General features: G+C 52.4%; 1 protein-coding gene across 1 annotated transcript; it reads right to left on the bottom strand.

Moving 5' to 3' along the window:
• Positions 1-1802: 1802 nt before the first annotated feature.
• On the bottom strand, positions 1803-3302 carry LOC120110439 (probable monogalactosyldiacylglycerol synthase 3, chloroplastic). Its single transcript, XM_039125392.1, has 5 exons — positions 3062-3302; positions 2784-2953; positions 2620-2682; positions 2463-2537; positions 1803-2048 (listed from the first exon to the last, which is right to left on the bottom strand). The coding sequence occupies exons 2-5, from the start codon at positions 2910-2912 to the stop codon at positions 1983-1985; spliced, it is 333 nt and encodes a 110-aa protein (XP_038981320.1). The 5' UTR covers positions 2913-2953; positions 3062-3302; the 3' UTR covers positions 1803-1982.
• Positions 3303-15345: the final 12043 nt, after the last annotated feature.

The following is a 15345-nucleotide window of genomic DNA, read 5'->3' as shown; positions in this document are numbered from 1 at the left end:
AGTTGAGCAATATTTTTTTTATCCTACACTTATGATAAATTGATACGTATTAACTTGTAGGTCCCTTTATCAAAGAACGTGCATCATGCACCATTGTTTTAGTAATATTTTAAAAAACAACAGAAAATAATACATTGCCCTATATTTATGATAAATTACTAGGTATTAGTTTGTAATTCATTTTTATCATACAATCAGCAGCATTATTTTAACAATATTTTTTTTAAAATACTAGAAAATAACACTTTACCCCATTTTAATGATAAATTGCCTATATTAATTTGTAGCTCGTCATTATTTTTTCTTTCTTACTGATAAGTCAGAAATATTCCTTAAAGATGTATTAGCTAACATAAAATAAAAATATTGGCTAAAAGTGTATATTAATGCTGGGATCAATTCCAATCCTAAATAAAGATATGCAAGAATGATTTGGCCAAGAACCTAGATCATCGATCTAGCCAAATTTTTTTATTAAAGTACTTTAAACATCATAAATTATTTAAATAAAATATGTATAATATAAAAGTATTAATTTTATATATTAAATACTGCCATGACTCTTTAAACACAGCATAAAGAAATGTACCAAAAAAACACAGCATAAAGAAGTGTACCAAAAAATCACAACATAAAGAAGATTATTGACATGTTAAAGTTGTAAGAAAAAATTACATGCAAATATAGAAATATATTGAAGCCAGTAATTTTTTAATATTTTAAATTAAATAGTTTTGAAAATATTGTAAAGAATAAAATAAAGTTATCCATTTTTCATTTTTTTATCAAAGGAAAAGGGATTGATTTTTTTATGAAAAGAAATTAATTATTAAAATATGAAATACACAAAAAATTTTGAACTTTAATTATAACAAGAATAAGACTTTTAAACCAAATTATAATAAACCTTAATCTTAATAAACTAGATTGTTGCCATGGGGGCCTATCACTACAAAAGAAGGAATAACTCCCGGCGCTTTTTTTTGTCTCTACCGACGCTTATAAGCGTCGGCGAATTTCCAACCCACGCGATCCAAAGCGTGGGTCAGACGTCGGGCAGGTGGGCGTGGGTCCGGTTTTTGCCGACGCTAAGAGAAAGCGTCGGCAAAAATATGGATTTGCCGCGTCGGCAAAAACGGCTTTACCGACGCTTTAAAGCGTCGATAAAGCCCAATCCAGTTTGCGTTTTCGTCGACGCTTTAAAGCGTCGGGAAAAACAGATTTCCCGACGCTTTAAAGCGTCGGAAAAAACAGATTTCCCGACGCTTTAAAGCGTCGATATAGACTAACCAGTTTTGCGTTTTCGCCGACGCTTTAAAGCGTCGGCAAATGTATTTTGGCCGACGCTTTAAAGCGTCGGGATTGCTATTTTTTAAAAAAAATAAAAATACGAATGTAAATTATAAAGGTCAAAATACATATATACATGAGTTATCTTGCAGCTTATTGTTTTACAAAAAGTCAAAGAAGTTAAAACTTTATGCCGAATCACTTATGCTTCCTTTCCTATAATTTGAAAGACAAGCTTATATGATGAGATTAATATAACAAATTGCTGTCATGCAGAAATTAAAATGCAATTATTTTCATAGCAAGTGGATATCTATTTGGCAGCTAGGCCATTTCAATAACTTCCTTCCGAAGTAGCATAATAATAATTCTAAGTTTCTGAGTAAGCTTTTCATGCCTTGCCCCCTGAAAAATAGCAAAATATGTAATAATCATAACTTTGAAAGATGCCCCTTCGAACTTATGATTTGAGATGTATATAGGACTCTTTAGGAATAATGAAGGCCAATATCTGGTTAAAGTTTTTCTTTCTGATGTAAATATCTAGTTAACATAGGGAAAGAAAAAGAATATATTGTACAATTACTGTCTCATCATATATAATAAGGTATTTTTGATTACCTTGCTTACACATCAAACATATTAAACTATCTATATGTAATTTGTGAAGTCGGAACCGGAGGCACCTGCAATCACGGAAGCGCCAAGAGTCCAGCTCCAGCTCCATTGTCTACTACATATGGGATATTGCCAACCTCCTGCAAGACCAGAATGAGACCCAAGGCCAGAGTCATATTTCCAAGGAGTAAATGCAGATGGTCTTGTACTTTGGTTTTTATGAAGTTGGAGATACAGATATGCATGCACACACTTGTGTAGAGATTCATGCATCATGATACATCATCCATAACTTCATTTTCTTTCTTTTTTTCTTTTTTTCTTTGGATGGAAATAGCTTCATTCTGTAAATACCAGTCTTGTTACAGTTCTCCATGCACTTAGAACATGGCAGCTAACTAAACACCAATCTTGTTGATTCAGACTACAACCAGTAGTTTGAATAAGAGGCCTAGCTATGGCATATAGCCCTTTTAATGGAGAACATGTCAATGGGCACTTAATGAGGTTGGAATGAAACAGAGATGGCAGGACAGTAGGGAGTAGACACTGACCTGTCCAGGTATGAAGTCATTGAGGATGATAGGAAGTCCCCTGATCAATGCCTCAGCAATTGTACCAGGCCCTGCCTACAAACACGAGAGCACATTGAAGCCATCTGAAAAAAAACTCCTTAGCAGACTGATCTGGACATCTAGGAAACCATGGTACCTTTGTTATGATACAATCACAAGCACCCATCCATTTCTCCATCTGGGTCTCAAATCCTCTAATCTGACAACAAAGGCAATATTGAACAGCTCTCAACAAACAAAAGCTTAAAATGTACCAACAATGCAGGCTTGTTAATTATTATCTCAGACCAGCTACACCACCTTCACAGGGACCCTCCACTTAATTGACTGCAATGTGGAACTCAGTATCTGGTTGCGGCCGCATACGGCAACAATCTGCCCTATAGGTTTGCCGAGCTCTTCATCAAACAGGGCTTCTCCTAAAGCCATTGCAGTCTTCTTGACTGGATATTAAACTATCCCGGAAGCACCTGCAATCACCAAGAAAGGAAAGGGATCAGAAAAAACCCCCAAAAATCAACACAAAATACTAGAGCCAAGAGCAAAAAATGCAAGAAACGAGAGAAGAAGAAGGAAACCGGAGGGCGAGGTCGACGGTGGCGGGGAAGCGAGATGGGGAGGCGATGGATTAATGTCGGCGCGGGAAGCCGATCGGAGCTCGGAAAGCGAGATGGGGAGGCGATGGATTGATGTCGGCGCGGGGACGATGATCGGAGCTCGGGAAGCGAGATGGGGAGGCGATCGGAGCTCGGGGACGCCGATCGGAGCTCGGGAAGCGAGATGGAGAGGCGATCGGAGCTCGGGGACGCCGATCGGAGCTCGGGAAGTGAGATGGAGAGGAGAGGAGATGGGGACCCTTTTGAATGAGAGGAGAGGAGACGAGACGAGACTTTTTAAGGCAGAGAGGGTTGGAAAGGATTTGGCATACGACGACGCTTATAAGCGTCGTCGTAGGTCCAGCTTACCGCGACGCTTAAAAGCGTCGTCGCGCTGATCAAAACTATCCCGACGCTTTTTCCTAGCGTCGGGAAAAAAGCGTCGGAAAATGTACCTTTTCCTGTAGTGTATAGGTGGTACATAAAATGGGTTTTGGATGGTACCTTCCCCCTTAACCCTCCTTTATCTCATGGAAGCCTTGCATTCTCTCTCAATCAAATCGACTAATCTAGTTCTTTCAGAAATTATCATTTAGATTGGTGTTGGGGGAAAAACCCCAAGTCATACCGCCACGGAGGCGCTCGGCCAAAAAGCGCCGACCGAAAAGGCGCTCGGCCAAAGAGTGCCGACCAGAGGGAGCGCCGAGAGGCGCTCGGACCAACCAACACAACCAAGAAAGAGCCGACCAGAGGACGCCGACCAGAAAAGCGCTCGATTAGAAGGCGCTGACCAGAGAGGAAAGAGCGCGAAATAAAGGCGCTCGGCTAGAAGGCGCTCGACCAAAGGGCGCCGACCAGGAGCATTAGAAGCGACCCCGCCACAGGGCGCCCCATTGGGCGACCAGCTCGGCTCGGCACCCCTGCCGAGCAGATTACCTTGACCAAATGTTCAACTCCTGCCTAACCCCCCTGAGGGACCTGACAACTCTACTACAACCTGCCGCTATCTCCAAGCCATCAAGGCATAAGATCTCCGCAGGTATTCGGCACGACCTGCCATTAATGCATGAGACCCCCTCAAGTCTCCGATGCACTTAGTCATTTAATGAACACGGCTCAAGACGATCTCCGGATCACTGAACCATCAAAGCGTATGGCTCTCCCTGACCGCCGGTTCACTCGGTAATAAATGCACTTACCATCCATGGACCCCGAGCCTACCACGGCCGGCGGTTCAACCACTCCAACAGGTCCGATCGACCATGACAACTCCCTGGTTCCGGTCTGATTCGGCCTTATTTTCCACTACGCCATTAATGGGCCAAATCGTGCCCAATTATTACAAAAGAGAACAAACTCCCTGTCACCTTCCGGGCAACATTAAATCCTTCTATAAAAGGGAGCCTGGGAGGAAAGAGGGGGAGACGGGAACACAAGTAAACAGCACAGACACAATTGAGCACATTATTCTTCATCTTCTCCACATATCTCCTCCTTGCTCTCTCCACATATTTGCCCCCTCTGACTTAAGCATCGGAGGGCCGGCGCCGGAGAGCCCGGCCACCGGCTTTTTTGCAGGACAGGACAGGACGCACTCTCCCTCACTCGCTCACCCTCCAGGAGGACGCAGCCGGCCGGCGCACAGCCGTCCGCCCTCCCTGCGGCGGAGCTCCTCCTCCCCTGGCTCCGTGGCGGCCCCTGGGTCCAATTTCCAGCAACAGTTGGCGCTAGAGGAAGGGCCCGAGTCGCTGCCATGAAGCTAAGAAGCAAAGGGGCTTCCAACGCCTCTCGACGTCCTCCACCCAGTCCTGAACATTCTGTCCAAAACTCGCCGCCTCCGGCCGAGTCAACCCCTCAAGTCCGGCCGGAGCAGTTTGATGCCCTGGTGCAACAAGTGCAAGCCTCGGAGCCTCCTACAAGCGGACTTCCCCTTCGAGGTCAGGACTCTCAAGTCCAGGCCTCCCTCTGGAGAGAGCACCCAGTCAGAGGCCACGGAGGCTGGCCACAACCTTCAGAAGCTGAGTCGGTTCCAGGGCAACCTGCACCCGAACGAACCGCTACAGCAATCCTCCAGAATGACGAACTCGACAAGAAGGTCGAGAAGCTGGAGCGCCAGATCCAGGCACTCCACGGGAGAAAATCAGGACGTGACGGCGTCTTCGAGTTCACTACGAAGTCACCCTTCTCCCCGGAGATCGAAGATGAACCAGTTCCGCTACGGTTCAAGATGCCCCAGGTGGAGCCTTACAACGGCAAGGCTGATCCCCTTGACCACCTGAAAAGCTACCGGGTCTTAATGGCCCTACAAGGAGCCTCGGAGGCCATGATGTGCAAGGCTTTTCCGGCGACACTCCGAGGACCAGCCCGACTGTGGTTTACCGGGCTGAAGCCGAATACTGTCTCCTCCTTTGAGCAGCTCGGCAGACAGTTTGCTGGCAATTTTGCCGCTAGCCAGCCCCAGCGGCGGACATCCGACTCCCTCCTTGATGTCAAACAAAAGGAGGGAGAATCCTTCAAGGAGTATTTGGACCGGTTCACCGCCGCAACATGGGAGGTCCGGGAGCTTGACCAGTCAATCGCAATGTCAGCACTGAAGACTGGAGCCCGGTCCTACAAGTTCCTCTTCTCGATCGAGAAGAATTTTCCTGCGGACCTCCCCGAAATGCTCGCCCGGGCGCGGAAGTACGCCAAGGCTGAGGAAGCCGTGGCCGTTAGGCGGGGCGGCACCGAGCAGAACCCCAGGAAGAGACGCCGCGAGGAGCGCGGCCAGCCCAGAAGCCCGTCTCCGCGACGAGCTAAGAACCCGCCCCGCCCGAAGAGTCCACACCGGTTGAGGGGACCGCCACAGCAGAGGTCACCACTCCGCCCGAAATTCCAACTGCGGGCCCATGCACCCGAGGAGAGGTATGAAAAATACACTCCCCTCAATGCTCCTCGGGCTGAAATCCTCATGGAGATCGAGGGTTGGGATCGCATCCGGCTCCCACCTTCGAAACAAGATACCAGAATCTGTCGTGATTCCCGGAAGTATTGCCGTTTCCACCGGGATCACGGCCATGATACTGAGGATTGTTATCAGCTCCGAAACGAGATCGAAGCACTCATCTGCCGAGGGGTGCTCGATCGGTTTGTACAAGGCCGGCGTGAAGAGAAGAAGCCAGTCGAAGGAGCCACACGGCCTGAAGGTTCAAATGCCAACAGGCCCATCGCCGGCGTCATCAACACCATCCAAGGCGGGGCCTCGGTTGGAGAAACTTCAGGGGAAGGAATCTCCTCAAAGCGCCTGCGCGCCTCTGAAGCCATCTCCTTTTCAGATGATGATCTAGAGGGAGTTGAAACTCCCCATGATGATGCCATGGTCATCTCCATGATCATAAACAAATTTGATGTAAAACACATCTTGGTCGATAATGGAAGCTCGGCGAATGTTTTGTATTATGGTGCCTATTGTAAAATGGGGATGACCAAAGAACAGCTACGGAGGATGAATGCTCCGTTAGTTGGATTTACTGGGGATGCAGTCCCAGTAGAGGGCGAGATTGACCTACTGGTCACAGTTGGGCTCGCCCCCCGTGAAAGTACCGTGGGGATGAGCTTCCTCGTGATACGCCTTCCCTCAGTCTACAATGCCATCCTCGGAAGGCCAGGCCTCAACGCCCTCCGAGCAGTGGTCTCAACTCACCACTTGCTCATGCGGTTCCCCACCGGCCAGGGAGTCGGCGAAGTTCGAGGAGATCAAATGGTGGCAAGGCGATGCTACCTGGCGACCCACGAGGCAAAGCGACCAGCCGAGGTGCCTGTCCCAGCGACCGACCAGCCCTCGACTAAGATTCTGGAGGCACGGGTCAACCCTCAGAAAGAGCGGGTAGAGCCTGGTGAGTTATTAATTCAAGTTCCTTTACGAGAGATCTCTCCCGGGCTAACCGTGCAGATCGGCTCTGGCCTCAACGAGCATGAGAGGGGTCGCCTCGTCAATTTTCTACAAGACAACATGGATGTTTTCGCATGGTCGCCTGCAGACATGCCGGGGATAGACCCGGAGATCATGGTCCACCGGCTCCAAGTGAAGCCAACCAGCAAGCCCGTGCGACAAAAGAAACGAGGCGCTGCCCCTGAACGACAGCGAGCAGCAGCCGAGGAGGTCGGCAAGCTCCTTGAAGCTGGCTTCATCCGGGAGATATCCTACCCGGAATGGCTCGCCAACGTGGTCCTCGTCAAGAAAGCCAGCGGGAAGTGGCGCATGTGCGTGGACTACACCGACCTGAACAAAGCCTGCCCAAAGGACAGCTTCCCACTCCCCAGCATTGACCAGCTCGTGGACTCCACCTCAGGTCACGAGCTGCTGGCATTTATGGACGCCTTTTCCGGATATAACCAGATCCGCATGGCGCCAGAAGATGAGGAAAAGACAGCCTTCATCACCGACGGGGGAACTTACTGCTACAAAGTGATGCCGTTCGGTTTAAAAAATGCCGGGGCAACTTATCAAAGGCTGGACAGCCGGATCTTCAAAGACCAGATAGGTCGGAACATGGAGGTCTATATTGATGATATGCTGGTGAAAAGCAAGGTGGCACAAGACCATATAACCGACCTCAATGAAGCCTTCTCCACACTCCGAAAGTACCAGATGAAGCTCAATCCAGCCAAATGTGCATTCGGAGTCACCTCCGGCAAATTCCTCGGCTTCATTATTACACAACGGGGAATCGAGGCCAACCCCGAAAAGATCCGAGCCCTCCAAGAAATGACGCCTCCCAGGACGGTCAAGGAGGTACAACGGCTCACAGGCCGAGTGGCAGCCCTTGAGAGATTCATCTCCCGCTCGGCCGAGCGCTGCCTTCCATTCTTTACAGCCCTCAAGAAGCCGAAGAACTTTTTGTGGTCGGACAAGTGCCAGCAATCTTTTGAGGAGCTCAAGCATCTACTGGCTTCCCCTCCCCTGCTCACAAAACCTCAACAGGGAGAGCTGCTTTATCTATATCTAGCCGTCTTCCCTGTAGCAGTAAGCTCGGTCCTCGTCCGAGAGGAGGGTAAACTTCAAAAACCAGTATATTACACCAGCCGGGTCTTGAGGGACGCCGAGACCCGATACTCCAAGCTGGAGAAGACTGTCTATGCTCTGGTCATCTCAGCTCGGAGGCTCCGACCCTACTTCCAAGCTCATACAGTGGCTATACTGACCGACCAGCCGGTCAAGCAAATCCTGCAAAGATCAGACCGTGCGGGCCGGATCACTAAATGGGTCGTCGAGCTCGGAGAATTCGACCTCGAGTACCGACCCAGACCGGCAATCAAAGCACAAGCGCTCGCAGACTTTATAGTCGAGTGCACTATACCGGACGAGGCCGAGCCCGAACCTGAGCCACCAACGGTTCCGACCCCGAGTTTGACATGGACTCTGCATGTCGATGGCTCTTCAAACTCGGGGGGTAGCGGAGCGGGACTTATCCTCACCAGCCCGGAGGGGGTGGTCGCTGAGCAAGCCTTGCGCCTCGAGTTTCCTGCTTCCAATAATATGGCGGAGTACGAAGCGCTTGTCGCCGGGCTCAAGCTAGCCAAAGAGCTAGGAGTAAAAGACTTGAAGGCCTTCAGTGATTCTCAGCTCGTCGTCAACCAAATTATGGGCGACTTTGAAGCCAGAGACCCGACCATGCAGAAGTATCTTCAGAAGGTACGGGATCTCGCCTCGACCCTGGACTCTTTTCACATTCAACATGTTATCAGGTCGGAGAATCTCAGGGCCGACCAGCTATCAAAGCTGGCGTCCTCTCGCATGAGCAAGCTTCCTAAAGCGGCAGTACTGGAGTATCTCCAAAAGCCCAGTACAGACGAGCCCGAGCAGACCCTCTGCACTGAGTTCGAGCCAAGCTGGATGGACGAGCTCATCAGCTATCTGCAAGATGAAGTCCTCCCCACTGATGAACGAGAGGCTCGCCGAATCAAGCGCTCCGCCACCCGGTACATATTGCATGAGGGAAGGCTCTATCGGAGATCTTTCACATCTCCCCTCCTCAGATGCCTCCGCCCAACGGAGGCTGGTTACGCCATGCGCGAAGTCCATGAAGAAATTTGTGGAAATCATCTCGGAGGGCGAGCATTGGCCCACAAAATTTTACGCCAAGGATATTATTGGCCGACGCTCCAGAAGGATGCTATGGACTTTGTCCAAAGATGTGACCGGTGCCAGAGGAACGCCAATGTCCAACGCCGGTCCTCGGCTCCCTTAACTTCAATCAGCTCCCCTTGGCCTTTTGCCCAGTGGGGAATTGACATCCTAGGGCCATTTTCACTGGCCACTGGGCAAAGGAAGTTCCTGGTCGTCTCCATCGACTATTTCACAAAATGGGTGGAAGCCGAGCCCCTTGCCCGGATCACCGAGCAGAAGATGCGGGATTTTGTTTGGAAGTCCATAATCTGCAGATTCGGGCTTCCCCGCATCCTCATCTCTGACAACGGTCGCCAGTTTGACAACATTCACTTCAGAGAATTCTGCTCCGAGCTTGGCATTGACCACCGCTTCACCTCGGTTGCGCACCCTCAGACAAACGGAGAAACCGAGGTAACAAACCGTACCATTTTGCAGGGTCTCAAAGCCAGGCTCGACAAATCCAAAGGACAATGGGTCGAAGACCTATACAATGTCCTGTGGGCTTACCGGACCACGTTCCGCGTCCCTACCGGCGAGACTCCCTTCAACCTGACATACGGGACGGAGGCTGTCATCCGACTGAAGATTGGGATTCCTTCTCCAAGGGTCGAGCATCACGACGCCAGCTCCAATTCTTTGCAGCTCAGAAGCAACCTTGACCTAGTCGAGGAGACGAGGGAGGCCGCCCGAGTTCGTATGGCGAGGTACCAGCAAAAGACAGCTCAGTACTACAACACCAGGGTCAAAGTCAAATCTTTCAGACTAGGGGACCTTGTCCTCCGAAGAGCTGAAGCCTCCCGACCAACTGAGCAAGGGAAGCTGGCCCCGAACTGGGAAGGACCATACCGAGTCACGCGCATCCGCCGACCCGGAACTTATAAATTGGAGTCTCTAGATGGGACTCCTATTCCGCGGAGCTGGAACTCTGAAAACCTCCGCGTGTACCACCAGTAGAACCCCAAGGGGTCCCTCATTATTCAACTATTGAATTTCATTCTGTGGATTTCATTTCATAATAAACTTATGATCTGCATACTCATTTCAAGCTCACCGATTTTCCTGGTTATCTCATGATCCCAGGTTTATTTCTCCTCCCCTGACCACGGTTGGGATGCCCCGATATCTCGGGATGATAGAGTACCCACCTGGACTCCCTGAAGACGGTTCGTGAGTTCGTGATGCGCTCTCCATCGGCCAACGAGCTCGGCTCGTTCTCCTACCCTGACCACGGTCAGGATGCCCTGCCACAACGGGATGCCCCGATCCGTCGGGATGGCTCGAGACGTCGAGATACGGTCTTAAGTGACCGACGAGCTCGGCTCGTCCTCCATCGACTTCCACCGACGAGCTCGGCTCGTGCTCCATCGGCCAACGAGCTCGGCTCGTTCTCCTACCCTGACCACGGTCAGGATGCCCCGAGACGTCGGGATGCCCCGATCCGTCGGGATGCCCTGAGACGTCAGGATGCCCCAATATATTGGGATGCCCTGCCACAACGGGATGCCCCGATCCGTCGGGATGGCTCGAGACGTCGAGATACGGTCTTAAGTGACCGACGAGCTCGGCTCGTCCTCCATCGACTTCCACCGACGAGCTCGGCTCGTGCTCCATCGGCCAACGAGCTCGGCTCGTTCTCCTACCCTGACCACGGTCAGGATGCCCCGAGACGTCGGGATGCCCCGATCCGTCGGGATGCCCCAAGACGTCGGGATGCCCCGGCTATAGGGATGCTCGAGACGTCGAGATATGAGTTGCGGTCCTCTCTGACCAGACGAGCTCGGCTCGTTCTCCATTGACTTCACCGACGAGCTCGGCTCGTGCTCCATCGGCCAACGAGCTCGGCTCGTTCTCCTACCCTGACCACAGTCAGGATGCCCTGCCACAACGGGATGCCCCGATCCGTCGGGATGGCTCGAGACGTCGAGATATGGTCTTAAGTGACCGACGAGCTCGGCTCGTCCTCCATCGACTTCCACCGACGAGCTCGGCTCGTGCTCCATCGGCCAACGAGCTCGGCTCGTTCTCCTACCCTGACCACGGTCAGGATGCCCCGAGACGTCGGGATGCCCCGATCCGTCGGGATGCCCTGAGACGTTGGGATGCCCCGGCTATAGGGATACTCGAGACGTCGAGATATGAGTTGCGGTCCTCTCTGACCAGACGAGCTCGGCTCGTTCTCCATCGACTTCCACCGACGAGCTCGGCTCGTGCTCCATCGGCCAACGAGCTCAGCTCGTTCTCCTACCCTGACCACAGTCAGGATGCCCCGATCCGTCGGGATGGCTCGAGACGTCGAGATACGGTCTTAAGTGACCGACGAGCTCGGCTCGTCCTCCATCGACTTCCACCGACGAGCTCGGCTCGTGCTCCATCGGCCAACGAGCTCGGCTCGTTCTCCTACCCCGAGACGTCGGGATGCCCCGAGACGTCGGGATGCCCCGAGACGTCGGGATGCCCCGATCCGTCGGGATGGCTCGAGACGTCGAGATACGGTCTTAAGTGACCGACGAGCTCGGCTCGTCCTCCATCGACTTCCACCGACGAGCTCGGCTCGTGCTCCATCGGCCAACGAGCTCGGCTCGTTCTCCTACCCCGACCTCGGCCGGGATGCCTCGAGACGTCGAGATGCCCCGATTCTTCGGGATGCCCCGATACGTTGGGATGCGGTCTTCACTGACCAAGACGAGCTCGGCTCGTTCTCCACCGGCTTCAACCAACAAGCCCGGCTCGTTCTCCATCACCGGACTTCTCTGCCGACGTCCTTAAAGAGCGGACCCCGAGCAGAGGAAGCGTCTTCAGTCGCCTCGGCGCAAGGACGCACACGGTACAAGAGGAAGCATCTTCAGTCGCCTCGGCGCAAGGACGCACACGGTACAAGAGGAAGCGTCTTCAGTCGCCTCGGCGCAAGGACGCACACGGTACAAGGTACCCATTTATTTAATGTTTTTACATTATCTTATCTATTCTTGGATCTCTGCCGACGTCCTTAAAGAGCGGACCCCGAGCAGAGGAAGCGTCTTCAGTCGCCTCGGCGCAAGGACGCACACGGTACAAGGTACCCATTTATTTAATGTTTTTACATTATCTTATCTATTCTTGGATCTCTGCCGACGTCCTTAAAGAGCGGACCCCGAGCAGAGGAAGCGTCTTCAGTCGCCTCGGCGCAAGGACGCACACGGTACAAGGTACCCATTTATTTAATATTTTTACATTATCTTATCTATTCTTGGATCTCTGCCGACGTCCTTAAAGAGCGGACCCCGAGCAGAGGAAGCGTCTTCAGTCGCCTCGGCGCAAGGACGTACACGGTACAAGGTATCCATTTATTTAATTTTTTTACATTATCTTATCTATTCTTGGATCTCTGCCGACGTCCTTAAAGAGCGGACCCCGAGCAGAGGAAGCGTCTTCAGTCGCCTCGGCGCAAGGACGCACACGGTACAAGGTACCCATTTATTTAATATTTTTACATTATCTTATCTATTCTTGGATCTCTGCCGACGTCCTTAAAGAGCGGACCTCGAGCAGAGGAAGCGTCTTCAGTCGCCTCGGCGCAAGGACGCACACGGTACAAGGTACCCATTTACTTAATGTTTCTACATTATCTTATCTGTTTTGGATTTCTCTGCCGACATCCTCAAAGAGTGGACTCCGAGCAGAATGTTTTAGTCGCCTCGGCGTGAAACACTCACGATACCAACAAACTTGGTATAAACAGTCTGTTGAATCCCCGTCACGAGCTGACGAGCATTCGACCCATTCGTTGGAAAAGAATCTGGTTCGCCCCGGCAACCCGAGGCTCAGATTCGAAGTTCACTACGCTAAAAAAATCTGTCCTAGCGGCCGCCCCAGGGCTTGGCCGAATTCTGGACTAGGCTCGGAAAAATTCTCCGAGCCCGAATCCCCTTGGTATAAGCATAAGCGTCGCTATACCACTGGTCGAAAGACCGAGCAATGGAGCTCGGCTAGCCAAACCTAAAACCAAACCCTGTGGCGGGTAAAGCTGAGGCCCTAGAGCCCATATCCTCGGAACCTAAAATGGATCCGAGCAGAGAAACTTGGACTACAACAGACGAGTTTCCAAAAAGTATATTCATTTCAAAAAGCCCGTAGGCCGAGTACAAAAATTCGGGTTCGGCCCTTACAAGTATGGGGGGCCATCCCGATTTTACAAAATAACAAAAATTACATCAAGGCTCGAGCTCGACCACTTCGGCTTCGGCAGTATCGGGAGCGGTAGGCTCAGCAGTCGGGGCTTCAGTAGCCTCGGCAGCAATGGGAGTAGCCTCAGGGGCGGCTTCGGTTGCCTCGGCCGGACCTCCCTGGTCGGCCCCCGGAGTTTCTGCCTCCGCCTCCGGCCTCTCGACCCCTGCTCCCGGTTGAAGCAGGTTTACATCAAAATCCGGGAGAAGCCGCCGCAGGAGGTCGTGAATAAGCCCGTTCACGCCCTCCTCTGCTAGGAGGTCGTGAAATTCCTCCGACTCGCGGAAGAGCCTCACCGCGTTCTGGGCTTGCTCCCGAGCCTCGTGGTACGCGGCCTTCCACTCGAGGGTTTTTATTTCCCGCTCGAGCTCTAAGTGTCGGAGGCGGGCATTCCCTATCTCCTGCTCGCGGGAGGCCGACGCCAGCTCGGCCGCGGCCAAACGAGCCTCGGCGGCGCGCACTTCGGACCTTGTTAGTGTGTGCGCGCCCTTCTCTTCATCGAGCTCGGCGGTCAGAGCTCGAATTCTTTCCTCGGATGCTCCAATTCTCTCTTGGAGCACCTGACGTTCGGCCTCGGAGGCCTGGTACCTCGCCTCGGCGGCCAGGTACCTCGCCTGGGCCTCCTCGTAACCGCGCTGGCACCTCCGGGCCCGCTCCCGGTAGTCTTGGACTATGTGCATCAGCATTTCCGTCTCATGCAAGTGCTGTAAAAAAGACGAAAAGAAAAACATAAGGCGCTGCGAGTAAAATTTTTTTATAAATTACACAGATGAAAAGTTTTACTTACCCGGACGGCGTTGCAGCGGGTAGCGTCCATGAAGGCATTGTAGCTCATGGACTGTATCGTGGCCCGGTCAGCCGGGAGCAGCGCGACCCGAAATACTTCGCGCGCCACTCGAGGGTTTTCGAGGGCTGAATCGCCCTCGAATACCGACCAGGTGAGTGTAAGAGGCACTCGCTCCCCCGAGCCTGATGGGCCCGGAAGGCCAGCATCGGCTGGCCTCGGCGGAGCCGACCCCGAGGCTCCCTGACTGCTCCCCGGCTCGGAGCTAGGGGGCTGGGGTCGGACAAGCGGCCGATCCGACTGCCGCACGACTGAGGCGGAGCGCGCAAGCACGGGACCCGCAGGACTCCTCCCCTGGTCGGCAACTGGAGCGTCCTGCCGACCAGGAACTTGTGCCAGGGGCACCGGGCATGGGAGCACTGCTGAAGCTCCCCGGGAGCCCGAGCCCCTGGAATCCGCCCCCTCCCTCTGACCAGCATCGGGATGCGCGGGGCGAGAAGGCCCCGCCTCGGAATGCGCGGGGCGAGAAGGACCCGCCTCGGCCACTGCTGTCGCCGGGGTCGCTGAGGTCGCCGAGACCTTCTGCTTCTTCCTCGGCTCGGTGGGCTCGCCCGAGAGCTCGGCTGCCCTCTTCTGGAAGCGGGCGTAGAGGACTTCGCTTTTAGTCACCATCTTTGCGATATCTGCAAAGGCGAACAGGATTAGAACATTAGAACAGTAAGGAAATAAAAAGAGACTGTAACTATCCTTACCGTGGGGACGTGCCGAGCTCAGGCCCACGTTCACCAGAGCGTCCTCACATATGAGGCCGTTCAGCAAAATGCCGTCCCCGAGGCCGCGGATGGTGTCGATGATCCCCTGCTCACGTGGAGAAAGCTGGGGGGTTTGTTGATGGACCTGAGCTGGGCCGGCCCCCACCTGGGGTCAAACCCCCAGGACCGTTCAGAACCTAGGAAGAAGAATTTCTTCTTCCAGTCATGAATGGACGAGGGGGCACCATGAAAAAGTAGCCGACCCGCCCGAAGGGCGATGTAGAGCCACTCACCGTCTCCCGGATTCGACTTAAAAATAAAAAGTCGCCGGAAAACGTTGACAGAGGTCGGAATCCCGTGCAGTAAGCACAGTGAC

The sequence above is a fragment of the Phoenix dactylifera genome, chromosome 4, assembly GCF_009389715.1.
Source record: "Phoenix dactylifera cultivar Barhee BC4 chromosome 4, palm_55x_up_171113_PBpolish2nd_filt_p, whole genome shotgun sequence".
Lineage (NCBI taxonomy): Eukaryota > Viridiplantae > Streptophyta > Magnoliopsida > Arecales > Arecaceae > Phoenix > Phoenix dactylifera.
This window is presented reverse-complemented; position numbering and strand designations above follow the sequence as displayed.

What these genes read in the sequence shown, in the direction of transcription:
- LOC120110439 (XM_039125392.1), bottom strand. Translation starts at nt 2,912, where the DNA reads ATGGCTTTAGGAGAAGCCCTGTTTGATGAAGAGCTCGGCAAACCTATA. An exon ending in GTGATTGTATCATAACAAAG is followed by an intron (nt 2,538 to 2,619) that starts GTACCATGGTTT and finishes TCGTGTTTGTAG; the next exon opens with GCAGGGCCTGGTACAATTGC. An exon ending in ATGACTTCATACCTGGACAG is followed by an intron (nt 2,049 to 2,462) that starts GTCAGTGTCTAC and finishes CTGGTCTTGCAG; the next exon opens with GAGGTTGGCAATATCCCATA.